Raw genomic sequence first — 19,916 nt, forward strand, 5'->3', positions numbered from 1 at the left:
CATTCTTCCTCTGTGTCTTCTTCTCTTTCTTTTTTTTCTTCCATCTTTTTTCTACTCCTTCTTCGTTGTCTTCTTATTCAACATCTCCTTTTCATCTTTTTCTTTTCCTTAATCTTCTTTTTTTTTTGCTTTTTGGGTCACACCTGGCGGTGCACAGGGGTTACTCCTGGCTCTGCACTCAGGAATCACTCCCTGGCGGTGCTCAGGGGACCATATGGGATGCTGGGAATCGAACCAGGGTCGGCAGCGTGCAAGGCAAACGCCCTACCCGCTGTGCTATCGCTCCAGCCCTTTTCCTTAATCTTTTTCATTTTTTATCCTCTTCTTCTTCGCCTCCTCCTCCTCCTCCTTTTACTTCTACCGTTCTTCTTCTCCTTCTTCTTCTCCTTGTCCTCCTACTCCTCCTCCTTCTTCTTCATCTTCTTCTTCTTCTCCTCCCTCATCCTCCTCCTTCTCCCTCTTGTTTCTCTACCTTTTCCTACAGTTATACACACTCATGTCTATAAACTTTTATATAATTGTCAAGTATGTATTTAACATTTATTGAATAAGTATTGAATAAGTAGCTAATTGTTTTAATCTAAGAAACAAGCAATATTAGACAATGAGATCAAAATAATTACTTTTTCATTGGTGTCCTTTTGACATGAGTATTTTTTTTGCTCTTTTATCCCTGGCATTCCTATTATTACAATACTTAAGCAACAGTAGCAGGTGGTTGCAATGCATCAAAAGACAAGAATTGGTCATTGCTTTATTCACTTGTCTGTACCATCCTCTCTCTGCCTTTATTCTCTGCCACCATCATGGTGTGCAACCTCCTTGCCTGATGCCCTCAAGAGCATCAATAATGCCGAGAACTGCAGCATGTACCAAGTACTCATCTGGCCTTCGCCAAGGTCATCGTGAGGTTCCTGACTGTGATGATGAAGCGTGGTTACACTGGCCAATTTGAAATCATTGTTGATCATAGAGCCAGGAAATTACTGTAAACCTCCCTACCACCTTGTACAAATGTGGTGTCATTGGCCTCCGCATTGATGTCCAGCTCAGAGATCTGGAGAAATGGCAGAAGAACCCACTCCCATCCTGTCAGTTTGGTTTCATTGTACTGAAAACTTCAGCTGGCCTTGTAACCCATGAAAAAGCCAGACAAAAATACACAGGAAGGGAAATTCTGGTATACTTCATCTAGGGATGGAATACCTTTGAACAAATAATGTACCTCAGTGGGAAAAACAGAGTGAGAGCAATAGCAGGAGAAGCCTTTGCTGTTGACCTGGCCCCTCTGGAGATGTAATTCTCATCATTCGATGGTCTGCTGGGTATTTTTCATGGTGTCTGTCAATCCCTTCAGCCCTGCTCTACTTTTGCTCTTTTTATGAAATGAGAATGATTGGAACTGAGAAAGAGTTGTAGAATTCTGGGAGGGAAAGTTGATTACAGAATTCAAGAGACTTGGTAGAAGGTGAGAAAAACAGTGTATGAAAGAAAGCATTTTGTTCACTAGTAGGAAAATCTGTTTTCTCATTATTCCCATGCTTGGAAAAGCTACCATTTCAAACTTTCTTCGAATCCTTGTTTTTTAACCATTCTGAACACTCATCAGTTATAATATCAGACAGCTGACATGTTCCCATCCACGGCAGTTCTTGCAGCTTAAGATTCAGCCACCTACTGTGATAACATTGTCCCTAGTACCGTGCTGCATCTCCACTCTTCTCCAACAGTTCCCCACACTGTAGCTCGAACAATCCTCTGCCTCCCTCACTCTGTCTCAGGCAGGCCCAGCATTTAGCAAATGGACTCAACCCCTTTTATCTTGCTGCAGAAAATTAGGATATTTTACTCTATTACCTCAGCTTCTCTCCTGTAATTATTCCATTAATAGAGAACATTATTTCATGTAACGTCCCATTTTCTTGTATGCTTCTGTGGCCTTTGTTATATTTTTATTTTTCAGCTATGAATGACCTTTCACCTGCTAAAAGTGCTCCCACCTCCTGAGCATTGTTCGCAGTCCAAATCCTTCTGCAGTCCTGCACTTTGAGCCGAAGCATGCCCTCTATTTTCGCTTAGCCTTGTTTTCATCCCACTGCTAGGGGTATGGACACAACTCGTGTCCAGGCTTGCTCTGCAACCATTTGTGCTCTGTCCCTCTCTTCCCAGAGATTGTGTGCACTCAATCAAGTCGCTATCAGTTTGGTTTTAGAGTTTATTTCTCCCTCTTCTTTCCCCTCATTAACTCATACCTTTCTTACACTGACCTCTAACATATGAAAAGAAAACCTTCTTTCCATTTATCGCTCTACTCCCACACTATTTTCAAAGAAATGGACTCATTGCTTCTTGCATAAGGCAGGTTGCGTATCTGGATCCAGGGAGCTTCCTGATACTGGTAGCTGCGTCATCTATTATCACACTTGTCATAGGGTTCACTGGGCGTTTGTCAGCCGATATTCCAGGCAGTAAGCGTTAGAGATCCAGAAAGAAAATCTTTTTACATTTCAGAGCTATAAAATATTTTCCATTCCCTACCCTTTCCACGAACAATCCTGTTTTAGCTTTTACATCATCATCTTTTGGAAATGAGGAGCAGAAATTTGTATTGACTTTTCACATAAAGGTGGTACAACCATCTGAATTCTAAAGATAAGAAGACATTACAGGGGATTCTCTGCTTAGGAATACACACATGTATATATGATATACTTGGTATATATATATATATAGTATACTTGTTAAAATTGGGCCTATGTGGTTCAGTGGGCTGGAGCACATGTTTGCATACAAGAGACCCAGGTTCCATATCTAGCACCATATATGACCTCCCCACAAGCACCATCAGGAGTCACCACCAAACAGCGAGCTTGGTTACTCTCCCTGTACTGCACCATATGGCCTCCAAACCAAAAGGGAAAATAGTACAATGAAAATCTTGAAAAATTGACTGAGAGTTAAATTGGTTTTGAGTGTAAGTTCATATCCTAAGTGTTGCGACTGGGGCTACAGTTCTGCTTTAAGCAGCTCTCTTGCCCTGGCATCAAGACTTCTGTATGTATCAAATAAATATGTTAAAATTTGTTATTTATAGAGGAAATATATGTTGAATTAGAAGCACTTTTTTGGTGTGTTGAAGAAATAGCCATACATGGTGCATATAATTTACGTGGGAAAGTTTGATTTCTTGTTGAGTTTTTATTTGTAGCTTATGATAGCAGAGACAAAACATAAGCATAGGAAATATATGTGTATGGTTATGCATATTGTTCATGATGTCAATGGGAATGTTGACAAGAATGAAGAACTTCCTGGCATGTTGCCCACTATAAACAACTCAACGAACAGTTTACTGTAGTATATTAAAAAAAAGTCTATTAAGTATCATGTAAATATATTACTATTAGTATATGTGAGTCTGTGTTTATGTTATTGTTATGAAATGTATTTCCACCATTGCATAGCTTTTAGGGACCTGAAACTTGGTCTGTTTGTTGGTACGTTTGGTAAGAATGATTAACTTTGTGGGCGAAGATTGAAAATGAGCATATTGTGGATCAATACCTGGAGCTCCTCACCAGCTTGATCAGTGGTGATCAACTTCCCTTTATGAGTCTAGGTACCTGCGTGAAGGCAAGTACTCACCCCAAATAGGAATCCCACAGCATAAAGAATCAGGATTTTCTGAGAAAAAACAGTAGGCATCTTCCTTTAGGATGCTACATAACCTCATTGCTCACTCCCCACGAGTTTCCTTGTCCTCAAACCTGTGAAAATATGTTGCACTAAATCATGTACATGACTTGAGTTTTTGAATGCAAAACGTGACATTAACATGGGGGAGCAATGGGTAAAGGGTGTCATTTGAATAGACTGGTGACTAAAAATTTTAAGCTCAGTGTCATGAGGCATATATATATATATATATATGCATATAGAAACATGAAATGCATTCCTGAACTGAAATACTGTAATATTATAAATGTAAATCCATGCAATTGATTTCACATTTGAAAAATGAAAGGTAGCAGGCTTCCTGTTTGCAAATAAGGCATTAAGTTTCTAAAGAAAATCCTGGTCAGGGCCAGAGAGATAGTACAGCAGATAAAGTGCTTGTTTTTGTGCACAGCCATTCTGGGTTCCATCCCGGCACCACATATACTTCCCTGAGCACTGATAGGAGTGATCCCTGAGTACAGACCCAGGAGTAAGCCTTGAGCACTCCTTGGTATGGCCCCAAAATCAAGAAAGAAAATAAAATCATAGTCATTGATTATTGCTACATGTTATTTGAATTTATTTTTAATATTGGCTGATTGATTTTGGTTTGGGGGTATCATACCTAGTGGTGCTCAGGATTTCACCTGGTTCTGTGCTCAGGCATCACTCCTATAAGTTCTTAGCAGACTTTTTAATGTTCAAATTAAAACTATTTCTAATATAATTTTAATACTTTATATTATGCCATCACTTCATAATTAAGGACAAACATTATATTTATAGTAATTTATTTTTCTTATGATTTACTTAATTGAAATACCACTTTCTCTTCTGTAGAGGCTATTAGAATATTTAATATCCCATAGAAAATTAGAATTTGTGACATCTACATTAGATAATAATCTATCCACTTCTCCCCTTACCTCCACTCTGAACCCTCTAAGAGAAGGCAATGCTTGACAATTTATTATCAAAGTAGACAAGTCATTGAAGGAAGATAACACTAAATGTATTGCTCTATACCCAGTATAATCTATAGTAGCTATTGCGTTAGTATTGTTTAAATTACTGTATGAGTAAGTGTACTTCAGTTGAATACATATTCAGATCCACTATTGAGATAGAAGTTGTACTTAAATCACATGTAGTTTGGGCCCGAGCAATAATAAAGCGAGTAGTTCTTTTTTACATGCATGCAGTTGACCTGGGTTCAATCCCCAGCACCCCAAGTAGGCCCCTGAGTCCCACCAGGATTGATCCCTGAGCATAAAACCAAGAGTAAGCCCTGAACACCACCTGGTATAGCCCATAAACCAAAAATAAAAATGTTGCATGCAATTTTACGACCAACATTGATCATTTTATGGGGCAGAGAGATAGCTCAAAGGATGGGACTCATGCAGGAGGCCTGGGTTCGATCCCTTCTACTTTTTGGTCCTTCGAGCACTGCCAAGAACAACTCCTAAGGACCAAACAGGAAGTAGCTTCCTGAGCACTCCCAGATTTGGGCCAAAAGGAATAAAAAGAAAAAGAATAGTCATTTTCCTTTCTTACCAAGTTCTGCCTCTTGACCTTTTTATATCTTAGATGCCTACACAACAGCTGAAGTGGTCTACTCGTGGACACTTGGAAAGAACAAATCCGTGGAAGTGGCACAGGACGGCTCTCGTCTGAACCAGTATGACTTGCTTGGCCACGTTGTTGGGACAGAGATAATCCGATCAAGCACCGGTAATTATTTAACTTAGCAAGCATTTACATTTTCACCTTCTTTATTGTTACAGTACACTGAAGTGCACACACTTGGTTGCCTTGTGCTAGGGGTCATGCACACTTGGTTGTGATGCTTGCACACTTGAATGCACTGTGGCTAGTACTCTTGCTTTCAGCGCTGGGAATTACAGCAGAGCTGGGGATGACACTCACTGTGTGTGTATGGTGTGAAGGATGGACATTGACACCTCAGCCTTGCAAACCAGATGCTCTGCCACTGGGCCACACCCCTGAGCCCAACAAGCACGGTTTTGAACCCGCTGTTCTAAAATGCTTATAATAACTTGTACAATCCTCCAAGCAGTTTAGGATACTAAGGTCACGTAGGCATAGAGAAGTTCAGTCATTTTCTTTATGTCACAGATTTGTAATGTCAGAGGCGACATGTGAGCCTTGAGAGATTGCCTCCCAGGCTCTTAGTTTGAAAACCATTATGCTGCCTTTTGGGTCAGTGGGGTATTAGATAAGGGAATGACGGTTGAACTGTGGTAGAACAGAAGGAAGAAGGAAGCCATGGTGGCGAGAGAGCCACATTTTAATCCCAAAGTTTTCACAAAGAGAAGTAAAGTTGCCAGTGTTACTGCAGCAAGTGAATAAGCCCCGAAGAGTCCAGCAGTGATTCGTGGACTTCTTTCTTGAGGGGCCGGGGATTCAGCCATATCCAGGGCCCAGGTCTGGGACAGAATCTATGATGTTGGACAGTTGTTGACTTCTAAACAGGAACCCAAGGAACACCAGTAGTGGGATTGCTCACAGCAACTGGCAAGGGGACCTGAGGTATCTTCTTTGAAGCTCATACTAGCACCATGTCTCCTCCCCTCTGCAAATATCAGCTGGGAATTTTTAAAAATTATTTTTATTGTAATGAATCATACAGTTCATTACAGTTTGTGAGATACAGTGACTGTAGCACTGTTGCACTGTTGTCCCGTTGTTCATTGATTTGCTTGAGCGGGCACCAGTAATGTCTCCATTGTGAGACTTGTTACTGTTTTTTGCATATCAAATACGCCACGGGTAGCTTGCCAGGCTCTGCTATGCAGGTGGGATACTCTCGGTATCTTGCTGGGTTCTCCAAGAGGGATGGAAGAATCGGAGCCGGGTTGGCCACATACAAGGCAAACGCCCTAGCTGCTGTGCTATTGATCCAGTCCAAGATACAGTTACAGACTTATAAATTTTTGTGATTACGTCTCAATCAAAAAATGTTCAAGTACCCATCCCTCCACCAGAGCCCATTTTCCACCACCAATGTTCCCTCCTGCCACCCTCACCCCGTCCCACCCCCTGCTTCTCTGGCAGACACATTCCCTCTTACTCTCTCTGTTTGGGTGTTTTGGTTTGCAATATATAGGCATTAAGCAGCCACCATGATTGGTCCATATTCTACTTTCTAGCTCAGAATTGTATTCTTTATCCAGTAGACAAAATTGTGCATGGCAGGAATGGACATAAAAGCAAAACCTTTATTCAACACCAAGAAAAGGAGCAGTTTATGTAGTATTCAAGCTATGTTCATATATGTTGTTACGGTTAAACATTTCCATCTCTATGACCATGCTTCTGATGCCGGAAGGGCCCCAAGTGACGTATGTGAGGTGGGAGGAGACGCTCTTTCTCCTGATCCACCCCTGCCACCCCGTGGTTTGCTGAGAAGCCTGTGAGTGATAAAGTCTGCAGTGAGCCTTGCATGACCTCAAGTCCTGCCAGCCCCACTACGCAGCCATCAAGCCACACCTGACATCCACTTGTTGTGCAAGGGATGGGTGTTAACCTCCACCTCCCTCTTTCTCGAGGACCCTTGGACTCAAGCTGGAGTGAAGAATTGCTTTTTACCGAAAAGGAAAATCAGTCTTGGGCCTGACCTAGGCCTGTTGGGTCCTTCACTATTCTCACAGAAAAGAATTTCAGGAGGAGACAAGCAGTGGAGTAAAATCAGATTTGAGTTGGAGGTGTTGAGGAAAGGAAGAAGGCAGAGAAAGGAGAGAAGGCAATGTGCTCAGCAGAAAACGGGGCTTCTCCAGAGGCAGAGAGAGTCCTGAATGGCCCAAGATAGGCTTTCTATAAGGCTATGCTTCGGGTTGCCTTGGCCTGCAGTTTTCTATGAGGTGTGAGAGTTGTTTGGGATTGTCGTTCAAGTAGAGCTTTTACCTTGTTATTCAGTGAATCTCTTTCAGGTCCTTATGGCGGTTTTTGTCTCTGCTGACATTTGTCCTCTCTATAGGAGTCCAGCCTCCTTAGGGTCTGCTGCTGGCTCCAGGTGGAGGTCTTATCATTAGGCTCTCATTCCTGTGCTCATGAGGTGGGCATTCTGCAGCCTTGGGGGTATTGGTTTTGTTACTTCCCAGGAATTCCAGTGCTATGGGACCCTTCCCTGTCTACATGCCTGTATAGCTTTCCATGAAGTTCCAACATGTCAGATAGTCTAATTCAGAGGTAGTTCTTCTCTCCAAGGAAACAGAACAATTCCTGCAGCAATGCCAGCAGAACTTCCCAGGGTGGCTTGTGTGAAGCTGCTTAGAGAAGTGCCCCCTGGAGAAGGAAGTTGACACTCCCTCTCCGTGTACCTCTGGCCCCCAGCAAGTACCTGACAACAGTGCATGCAATCCTGCATGCCTGCCACTTGGTCCCGCCAACCCTGAGAAGCTCTTGTCCCCGTTTCTCAGGCAGCCTTGAACTCAGATTGGAGTGAGGAATTGCTCTGCAGAAAACAAAGTGGATCTTGATTTGTGAGCACTAACACTTTGCCTCACAGAACAGAATTGCAGGAGGAAAGGAAGATTGGAGGATAAATAGGTTTGGGGGAACATAAATAAAGGGCAAGAGACATCCCTTAAGATACTCGCTCAAGGGAGAACAAGTATTGTTTGGGGGGCAGGTGCATTGTGGATATTCCTCAGAACCCGTTTTGTCCCATACTCTTTATGAGTCGGAGTGAATGGGGCTTTTCCTGGGGAAGGCCTTGGCCTTCTGGCGCTTTGTTCTTGAGTTGCAAGAGAAGACAAGAAGACTTCCTGACTCCTCTCCTCGGGCATCCATCCATGCTTGGACCTGTAATTCTGCATCTCAGGAGCTTCCCACACTCTGGATATGGGTCTGCAGTGCCAGAGGACTCCATGCATCAGGAGCAGTTTAGATTTCTGCAGTTTCCCCAACATACATTATCAGAGACCCCACCTTCCTGACAGTACCAATGGGTGCCTTAGGAGTTATTCTAAGTGTTCAGTATTCCTTATATATTTTTTCTTCAGTATTTATTCTATAGAAAAAAATATATATATATATTCTAGAAAGTATGCTGGAGCCATAGCACAGCAGGTAGGGCATTTGTCTTGCACGTGGCCGACCAGGTTCAATTCCTCCGCCCCTCTCGGAGAACCCGGCAAGCTACCAAGAATATCTTGCCCAAACGGCAGAACCTGGCAAGCTACCATGGCATATTCAGTATGCCAAAAACAGTAACAACAAGTCTCACAATGGAGACATTACTGGTGCCTGCTCAAGCAAATAAATGAGCAATGGCATTACAGTGATACAGTGATATATACATATATATTTTATATATATATATTCTAGAATATATGCTGGAGCCATAGCACAGTGGGTAGGGCATTTTCCTTGCACAAGGCCAACCGGGGTTCGATTCCTCCATCCCTCTCAGGGAGTCCAGCAGGCTACCGAGAGTACCTCACCCACATGGCAGAGCCTGGCAAGCTACCCATGGCATATTCGATATGCCAAAAATAGTAACAAGACTCACAATGGAGAGATTACTGGTACCCACTCGAGCAAATCAATGAGCAATGGAACGGCAGTGATACAGTGATTTTAAAAATTTATAAAAATATGTTATAAATATATTTCTTTATGTATATTTATATGTAGAATTAAAAACTTTTTTCTTAGAATTTTGATATCCAGGAAGTTATGTCATGTTAAAAGCATCACACAGTTTACTCTTACTATGAAACAGTACTTATTATTCATATAACCAAAGTGACCTATCTTTTTACTAAACTATTATTTAATATGACTCCATGGTTGCAAATAAAACTTAGCTCTTTGAAAATCAAGGCCAAGTTTACTTCCTGGTTAAATAGCATATGTAAAGTGACATAAGCATATGAAATTATTTTGATAAAACATAATGTATGTGTTTTCTGGGCAGGCTACTCAAAAAATAAGTTTGCTATTAAAAAGTTGGTCACAATCAATTCTACTTTTGCTCCTCAGTGGACAAGAGACACCAAAGTTGGTCTTACATACACATATTACTGAGAATTGAGAGATCTGGGAATGGACTCGTGGAAAGAAAAGACCAGAAATGGAGACTCAGGCTGAAATAGGCTTTAATGGAAGAAGAAGCTCAAAGGAGATTAGTGAACTCTACCCCATCTGTGTATTTGGGTGAATTTATAGGGATGGATGGGGTGGGGTATATGCATTAAATTTGTACCAGGCCCCTTTCCAACCAGTCAGAAAGTTAACTGACGGCAGAGCCTGTCAGATGAGGGTCTTTGTGTGAGATCCAAGAGTGCAGGATAATGTGCCCATCAGGCATAGAGTGCAAGATAGCGTGCCCCAAAGAATCATAGAGTTTAACTCTGAACCATCTTAGAACACTGATGCATCTCACTTAGCTTTACCATAGAGCATTCTTTTATTATTATTTTTTATTTTTTAATTAGTGAGTCACAGTGAAGGTACAGTTACAGATTCACACATTTTTGTGCTTGTTTTTCCCTCATGCAATGTTCGAGAGCCCATCCCTCCACCAGTGTCCATTCTCCACCACCAATGAATCCAGTATCCCTTCACCTCCCAATCCCATCCCCCCACCCCACCCCACTTCTGTGGCAGGGCATTCCAGTTTGTTCTCTCTCTCTCCTTTTGGTTCTTGTGGTTTCCAGTAGGGGTATTGAGTGGCCATCATGTTCAGTCTCTAGTCTACTTTCAGAGCACATCTCCCTCCCCGCGTGGGATTTCCAATCACATTTTACTTGGGGTTCCCTTCTCTATCTGGGATGACTTTCCCCCAGAGTGTGAGGCCAACCTACAAGCTATGGAGCCAAACTCTTGGTATTATATACTACTATTCTTGGGTATTAGTCTCCTATTCTGTTATTTTATATTCCACAAATGAGTGCAATCTTTCTATGTCTGTACCTCCCTTTCTGGTTCATTTCACTTTTTCACTTTGCATGATACTTTCCATGTTGATCCACTTATATGCAAAGTTCATGACTTCATCTTTTGTAACAGCTGCATAGTATTCCATTATATAGATGTAAAAAAGTTTCTTTAACCAGTCATCTGTTCTCGGGTACTCGGGTTTTTTTTCCAGATTCTGGCTATTGTAAACAGTGCCGTGATGAACATATAAGTGCAGATGTCATTTCGACTATACTTTTTTGTTTCTATGGGATATATTCCCAAAAGTGGTATTGTTGGATCAAATGGAAGCTCAATTTATAATTTTTTGCGAACTGTCCATATTGTTTTCCAAAGGGACTGAACCAGTCAACATTCCCACCAGCAGTGTAGAAGGGTCCCTTTCTCCCCACATCCTCTCCAACAGCGGTTGCTTTTGTTCTTTTGGATGTGTGCCATTCTCTGTGGTGTGAGGTGGTATCTCATAGTTGTTTCGATCTGCATCTCCCTGATGATTAGTGATGCAGAGCATTTTTATGCACCTTTTAGCCATTCATATCTCTTTCTTGGAAAAGTTTCTGTTCATTTCTTCGGCCCATTTTCTGATGGGGTCGGATGTTTTCTTCTTGTAGAGTTTAACCAGAGCTTTATATACCCCTGATATCAATCCCTTATCGGATGGGTATTGGATGAATATCCTTTCCCATTCCGTAAATTGCCTTTGTATTCTAGTCACTGTGTCTTTTGTGGTGCAGAAGCTTCTTAGTTTAATATAGTCCCTTATGTTTATCTCTGTTTCTACTTGATTGCTTAGTTCCGTGTCATCTTTGAAGATACCTTTTGCTTCAATATCGGGGAGGATTTTGCCGAACTTGTCTTCGATGCACCTTATGGATTGTGGTCTGATGTTGAGGTCTTTAGTCCATTTTGATCTGATTTTTGTGCATGGTGTCAGGTCAAGGTCTAAGCCCATTCCTTTGCATGTGGCTGTCCAGTTATGCCAGCACCATTTGTTGAAGAGGCTTTCCTTGCTACACTTCACATTTATTGCCCCCTTATCAAAGATTAGATGATCACACATTTGGGGTTGTTTGTAGGGATATTCCACTCTGTTCCATTTGTCTGTGGCTCTGCATTTGTTCCAGTACCGTGCTGTTTTAATTGTTACTGCTTTGTAGTAAAGTTTAAGGTTGGGGAGGGTGATGCCTCCCATCATCTTTTCCCCAAGAATTGTTTTAGCTATTTGTGGGCGTTTATTGTTCCATATGAATTTCAGGATTGCTTGATCCATTTCTTTGAAGAATGTCATGGTTATCCTTATAGGGATCACATTGAATCTGTATAATGCTTTGGGGAGTATTGTCATTTTGACAATGTTGATTCTCCTTGTCCATGAGCAGGGGATATGTTTCCATTTCCTCATGTATTCTTTTATTTCATGGAGTAGTGTTTTATAGTTTTCTTTGTATAGGTCCTTTACTTCTTTAGTTAAGCTGATTCCAAGGTATTTGATTTTCTGGGGCACAATTGTGAACGGGATTGCTTTCTTCATGTCCCTTTCCTCTGTCTCATTGTTTGCATATAGGAAGGCCATGGTTTTTTGGGTATTGATTTTATAGCCTGCAACTTTACTGTACAGGTCAATTGTTTCTAAGAATTTCTTAGTAGAGCTTTTAGGCTTCTCTAGATACAGTATCATATCGTCTGCGAATAGTGAGAGTTTGATTTCTTCCTTTCCTATCTGAATGCCCTTTATATCTTTTTCTTGCCTAATGGCTATTGCTAGTACTTCCAGTACTATATTAAAGAGAAGTGGTGAGAGTGGGCATCCTTGTCTTGTCCCCGATCTTAGAGGAAAGGCCCTTAGTTTTTCCTCCATTGATGATAATGTTTGCCATAGGTTCGTCGTAGATGGCTTTGACTATCTTGAGGAAAGTCCCTTCTATACCCATGTTGGCGAGAATTTTCATCATAAACAGGTGCTGGATCTTGTCAAATGCTTTCTCTGCATCTATTGATATGATCATATGTTTTTTATCTTTACTTTTGTTGATGTGATGGATTATGTTGATTAATTTCGGAATGTTAAACCATCCTTGCATCCCCGGGATGAATCCCACTTGGTCATGGTGTGTAATCTTTTTGATGAGTTGTTGGATTCTATTTGCCAGTATTTTGTTGAGGATCTTCGCATCATTGTTCATCAGGGATATTGGTCTATAGTTTTCTTTTTTAGTGGTGTCTTTGCTTGCTTTTGGTATTAGGGAGATATGTGTCTCATAGAAACTGTTTGGGAGGGTTTCTGTCTTTTCAATTTCCTGGAAAAGCTTGAAGAGTACTGGCAACAAGTCTTCTTTAGGTGTTTGGAAGAATTCGCCAGTGAATCTGTCTGGACAGCTTTTGTTTTGGGGGAGACTTTTGCTTACAGTTTCGATTTTCTTGATATTTATGGGCCTATTTAGGTATTCCAAGTCTTCTTGCTTCAGTCTTTGGAGATTGTAGGAATCAAGGAATTCGTCCATTTCTTTTAGGTACTCTTGTTTTGTGGCATACAGACTTTCAAAGTAGTCTCTGATGATCTTTTGAATTTCCTTGGTTTCTGTTGTGATGTCCCATTTTTCATTTCTGATTCGGTTTATTAGGGTTCTCTCTCTCTTTCTTTGTGAGTCTTGCTAGCGGTTTATCAATCTTATTAATTTTCTCAAAGAACCAGCCATAGAGCATTCTTTTAAGATTCCTTTTTGTTCTTGCCACACACACTTACTTTTATTTATTTATTTTTATATTTGCATATTTATTTTTTTTGTTCTGTGTCCATTAGAATATGTTCCATGAGTGGGAGTTTCATCCTATTAGTTACTGTGTTCCAGTCACTTAGAATGATGCCTGTAGCACGTCTAGTAAATATTTGTTACCTGAAGATACTGGCATTACCTCAATCTGTGAGAACTGGAAGTAATAAAATTAGAATATAATGCATAATATAATCTGCGGAAATCACCTCAATGGTATTCATAATTACAAACTTCAAAAAAGTACAAGAAGACTTAAATTCTTTGGGCAGAAAAAGGATTTTTTAACTTTACAGTGTTATTATCTTCTGAATAAGGAATATTTTTTATTAATAAGTCACCATGAAGGTGCAGTTACAGAGTTTTGTGCCTGTGTTACAGTTATACAATACTCGAGTACCCATCCCTCCACCAGTTCCCATTCTCCTCCACCGATGGCCCCAGGGTCCCTCCCCCCATGCTGTCTCCTCCCCACACCCCGTGACACGGAATTCCTTATTATTCTCTCTCTCCTTTTGGGTGTTATGGTTTGCAATGGAGATACTGGGTGGCTATCGTGTTCAATCTATAATCTGGTTTCAACCCGCCTCTCCCATCCTAAGTGGTTTCTCCACTACACTTTAGTTGGTGTTCCCTTCTCTATCTGAGCTGCCCTCTCCCCCAGCATGTGAGGTTAGCTTCCAAGCCATGGAGCAGGCCTCCTGGTACTTGTACATACTTACTTTTAGTTACTGTGAGAGGAAGTCTCAATTTGCCCTTGCCAGCTTCCGGGAGCACTTCCGTTTTTGACTGTCCTATCCTACATTTTTTACTTCCTCCGAACTCCTGGACAGTTTCTGATAAACAGAGAGTTAACAATCATCAAACATTATGTTCTTTCTCAGAGATTAGGCTCACCTGGAGGCTGAGGTATTGGGCAAGCCCTAAGGCAAAAAGTTACCAGATCTGTTGAGTTGTTGTGTCCTCTGTGACATTTGTCAATTGATAAGAAATACAGAGAGCCCAGTTATCATTCAAAGGGTCTACACAGCAAACCCTTACCTTTAACTCCCTGCATTCTCTGTAACACACCGATGCTGTGTTCCTATAAACCCCCACAAAAAGGGCCAGAGTAAGCTTGGTCTGGTATGAGTTCCTCCCCACTGAGAGAGCTCCTTTCTCTTTCTCTTTGACTTTCCAATGTACTTTCCTATTCTGAGTCCAATTCTGAGTCCGAGCACCTTTACGGGAATGGTTGGCCAACACAGAGCTTGAGGCTGCTACTACTCCATCACTTGCATCATTACTAGGTTCATTCAGTTCAGTTCCATCTTCCGGAAACAGTCTCATTTCCACTTACTTTATTTAACAGAAAGCCCACTTCTTATCTTTCCTTATATAGGGGGTAATATTTTCTTCTTTTATTCTCTTCATGTAGTTTTCATGTGCTTTCCTCATCCTTCCTTTACAACGCTTCATTTCCAACATTAAAAAGTGAGCAGGATTTTGTAGCACTGTCTCTTTTTAAAGAATTTTGTTCTCATCTGTTCCCTCTGCCCAGTGTCTTAGGCTTTCTCTGGGCTGCTGACACTTCATAGACTGGGAAGAAGGCCAACATCCAGGGCAGAGAAAAAGTCCAAGTTTTCCTTCAAAGAGGCATAATTTCCTCTGGTTTCATGTGGACCCACCACTGCATATCTAGTCTTGGATGCCCCTTTCCAGAGCTGCTGCCATTGTGGTAGTACCCAGCATCTGGGTATAACGTCAGGTCATGTTGTATGCAAAGTGTGCACATGTCCATGATATTGATGTTCTAGGGACTCATCTGCCATAGTTCAGAGGGAAGTGCTGGATTTAGTACCGGCAGATCTTTTTTTTTTTAATTTAAATTTTATTGAATCACCATGTGGAGGGTTACAAAGTTCTCAGGATTATGTCAGTTATACAGTACTCAAACACCCTTCCCTTCACCCGTGCCCATATTCCATCACCAACCACCCCATTATACCTCCCGCCCCCTCCCGCCCCCCTAGTCCCCGCCCTTGTAAGTGATAAGTTTCACTTCGTTTACGCTTTATCTTGGTTACAGTCCATGTTTCAACACATAATTCACTATTGTTGCTAGGGTTTCCCCCCAAAAAAGAGAAGACAGTCCCACTGTCAAGGAAGCATTTGATGGCTCTCCATTGCTGAGAATGTAGAGATATTAAGTCCCGCTGTTTGTTACATAACTTTTCTATTTTTTCCCCCCTCGTCCCGCGCCACCGAGATCACGCCTGTTTAGTAATCACCACGCTGCCTGACAAAGGGAAAACAAACCAAAAGAGATGGTTATTTCTCGTCATCAGCCGGCGTGGGGCTCTGGCTTAGTTGATAGTCTGGTACAATGTCTGCAAGCAGTTTCTGGAACCAAAAGTAATACGCTGGTATCGGCCCCGGCTCAAGATTCCACCAGGGTCCCGCTGTTCCAAGTACATAATAATTTATTCCCTTGTATCCGATTCCCACGCCACCAGGTCCGTGTCAGCTTAACGGACATCATACTATGGTTAACGCCACGCCGCGTTTCTTCCCGAGAAAGAAGGATATTTCTTCTCAGCCGGCGTGGGGATAGGGCTTAGTTCAGTCTATAGAGATGGCTACCACTTTGGCGGCCTTCAATATTTCAGCAAAAGACTTACTATTCTTGTTAGGATTTCCCACCAGAGTCCGACCCGTTAAAAGGGAACCATTTCATATTGGTGATGATTAAATGACAATAGGTTGTGCGGCCATGGCAGCAGCCTCGCGGCTTTGAATTTCTGTATAAAGTCCAGGGAAAGTACAGCCAGAAATTACACGTCGCTACAAACTTTAACCCTATTATGGTCCCCCCAAAGTCCAACCCATTACAAAGGAACCATTTCATATTGCTGATGATTAGATGACATTAGGCTGCCGCGGCCGTGCAGTTTTGGGTTTCTATATAAAGTCCAGGGAAAATTCTGCCTAAAATTCTATCGCTACAATCTTTTACCCTTTAACAAAAAACTTAGTACTATTGTTTGGAGTTTCCCCCCACGTTAAGCCCTGCCAAAAAGGAACATTTACACATTGCTGACAATCAAGAGATATTAGGTCGCGCGGCTGCTATCACAGCCGCGCGGTTTTGGATTTCTATATGAAGTCCAAGGAAAATTCTTTTAGTAATTGCATCACTCGCTGGCAGCGCCTGGGCCAGAAGCTCCCAGCACACAGTTTGGAGGCATTTTGGGGGCGCCGCTCGTATCCAAAGTGGTTCAGTTGCCTCCGGGGTCGATATCGTGCGGGGCCGCAAAGGACCGTCCCCACATGGCTCTGTGCTTAAATGTCCAGTACCGGCAGATCTTTTGGGTAGCAGCAGGAGCATATGCTAAGAGGCCCCCTCAGTCAATGGGCCCTGAAGTATCCCACTTCCTAAGGCTGGGGAGGCATCTCAACTTTAGTGAATTAGCCCTCAGACAAATTGCAAGCTTCCTCTGCAAACAGTAGTAACTAGGGTCACACTCACAGCCCCAAATCCTGCCATTCCAGTGGTAGCAAATCAAATTGTTTTGAGAAGTAAGCCACCAACCTTTGGTTAGACCTTCTCTTCTTAGTCCAAATCCATAAGGATTTGATGATTTTCATAGACATCACTGTCACTGTATCACTGTCATCCTGTTGATCATCGATTTGCTCCAGCAGGCACCAGTAATGTCTCCATTGTGAGACTTCTTGTTACTATTTTTGGCTTATCAAATATGCCATGGGTAGCTTGCCAGGCTCTGCCATGCGGGCGAGATATTCTCAGTAGCTTGCCGGGCTCTTCGACAGGGATGGAGGAATCAAACTTGGGTTGGGTGTGTACAAAGCAAATGCCCTACCTGCTGTGCTATCGCTCCAGCCCTAATGCTGGGGCTTGGCTCAACTCTGTTCTTTTCTTTGGAATGTGGGGGCATACCAAGTGATGCGCATGGCTTATTTCAGGCCTCGTGGTCAGCAATGGTGGGTCCAGGGGGTGAATGCAATGCTGTGAATTGAAGCCTGCTTGAACTTGTGCAAGGCAAGTGCCTCCTCCCTGTACTACTACTCTGACCACCAACTCTTGTGGATGTGTCAGTGATGTCCCTGTGGTCCTGGCTGACTTATGTAAAGTGGGGAGAACAGAGGCCATAGCCCCGAGAAGGGAATCTGCATCTGTCAGGGGCACAGCTGGGGAAAGAGCAGACTCACAGCAGTGTGCTCCAGGCCTTGCTCCTTGCAGGGAGGACAAGCCAGTCCTACACCTTACCAGGCCTTTCCGCTCTTTCGCCTTTCCCACACAGAAAAGAATTTCAGGAGGAGATGAGCAGTGAAGTATAATGAGGGGGGGAGGAGAGAAAGAAGAGAGAGAGGAGAGAAAGGAGAGAGGAGAGAGGAGAGATGAGAGAGAGAAGAGAAAGGAGAGAGAGGTGAGAGGAGAGAAAGGAGAGAGAGGTGAGAGGAGAGAAAGACAGTGCTCGGGAACCTTATGTGGTACGGGGAATTTGAGCAGGGGGTCACTGTGTGCGAGCCAGGGGCCTTACTCACTAAGTTATCTCACTGGCCCCTAACTGGTAAGATTTTATACACGTGCTGTCCAGAAATCCAGGCGCTCATAGTGTGGTCAGAATCCTTCTCCTGGGTTGAACAAGCAATAACAAATCATCAAGGTGCCTGAATTCCATTTTTTAATTTGACTCTTTTCAATTTTATGGCTATGACATTTCTGAAAAGAAAAAGGGAAAAGAAAGAGGCTCTTCCTAAAGCCTGAGGGAGCCCAGTAGCTGCTGAGTGTCAGGATATTCAAAGAGCAAGAATGCCGGTGAAGTGTGCGAGAGAAGCACACGGCAGGCGAAGGGTGGAATGAAGGCGGCACAGGTGGCATTGTAGCACTGTAGCACTGCTGTCCTGCTGTTCATCGATTTTGCTCGAGTGGGCACCAGTAATGTCTCCATTCTCAGACTTGTTGTTACTGTTTTTGGCATATCGAATACGCCATGGATAGCTTGCCAGGCTCTGCCATGTGGGCAGGATACTCTCGGGCTCTCTGATAGGGGCAGAGGAATCAAACCAGAGTCAGCCACATGCAAGCCAAACGCCCTACCCGCTGTGCTATGGCTCAGGACCTCCCCCATTTTCCGCACACAAGTCCCAGACAAACTTAGAAACCCCATTTGACATTTTTTAAGTAAGATATGTGGGATTAAAAGAGAACTGGCTGGGGTGCATGAGTCATTGCTTTTCAAGGCTGTATTAGTTGGAGCCCCCTCCCCCACCCCCCACCTGGTGTCCTGGCCTAACGGGATTGTCTTTTATGGGGACACGGGCTCTGTGGTTGTAGGTTAGACCCTCTGGGAGTCCTGTTTGGCATGGCCCAGCAAATGGCCAGATTTCTACCTGAGGTAGCATGAAGAGCTCCTGGGGGCTGACTGGAACATAACCTTGGTTGTTGTTTTTGGGTCATGTTGTGATACCCCAGAGGCACTGAGAAGGTGCATTGTAGAGTGCGTGGGGTTCAGATACTAGATTGAAGATCTTCATACTGTTGGGGGGTGCCCTGTCCTCTCTCCTTCAGCTCCTCATACTGCTATAATTGCTGTGGCAACTGAAATCAACATCAACGTGCTTCAGGGGCTCCCTGCTCTCCAGATCTTTGCCAGAACTCATTCTTTTCCATCCTGACATCACTTGCTCTGGTCCTACCTCCACCACGGTCCTGCTTCTGCCTCTCTGGGGGCTGCAGCATCATCACTATCCTGCATCCCATGACCTTGAGGTCTCCCTTGTCAGTGACCTTGGACAATAGTCTGTCTGAGCAGTGGGTCCTGCCCATCGTGCTGCCCAGCCCCTCCAGCGCTCCCGCCCTGGGCTGTTTCTGGCTCTGACCAGGCTCGTTCCTGGTTTCCAGCTGCCTTGGACCCTCTAAATCCGAACACATGGCTCCTTGCACTCTGCCTTCGCTGGTTCCCCTGTCCACCAAACTTCTCCAGTAACCTGGGTGTGACTCTCTAGCATTTTCCTGTACGGAGCAAAGGAAACCTGTGTTTTGGGTGTTTTGATACTTGTAAAGTGAAGGGGAGAGGCAAATGGGGTGTCTAAGGCTGTCTCAGTGCAGACATATCTGTATCTTTGCTGACTGCTATTTTATTTTAGCTACTAATACTATTTGAATAATTATCAGGGGCACAAATTGTTACCCATTTTGATTAAAGTGAATTTTAAAATCCTACCCCAAAGCCACAGCACTAAAATACTAAAATTTTGTATTGCAATTCTGTGATGTCCAGTACTGATAATGGTGGTTGTTGTGCACATAATTCCAACAGCACACCCATCCCAGTGTACCCACATCCCTCCCCCAAGAACCCCAGCACCCCTTTCAGCCCACTCTCCCCACCAACCCAGCTATGCAAAATCACAGCATTCTTAATGACATGATGTTAGTCACTGGGAAATGTAGCACGGTAAAATCCATAAAAT

General features: G+C 43.0%; 1 protein-coding gene and 1 pseudogene across 1 annotated transcript in view; both read left to right on the forward strand.

Moving 5' to 3' along the window:
- GABRA3 (gamma-aminobutyric acid type A receptor subunit alpha3) overlaps positions 1-19,916 on the forward strand; it is a 230,157-nt gene that overhangs the window by 174,487 nt on the left and 35,754 nt on the right. The window contains exon 7 of the mRNA XM_055122007.1: positions 5,308-5,451. Within this exon, the coding sequence (XP_054977982.1) occupies positions 5,308-5,451 (144 nt within the window). The remainder of the gene's footprint in view (positions 1-5,307; positions 5,452-19,916) is intronic.
- LOC129399584 (40S ribosomal protein S15a-like) lies at positions 724-1,195 on the forward strand (annotated as a pseudogene).

This window comes from Sorex araneus, chromosome X (genome assembly GCF_027595985.1).
Source record: "Sorex araneus isolate mSorAra2 chromosome X, mSorAra2.pri, whole genome shotgun sequence".
Taxonomy (NCBI): domain Eukaryota; kingdom Metazoa; phylum Chordata; class Mammalia; order Eulipotyphla; family Soricidae; genus Sorex; species Sorex araneus.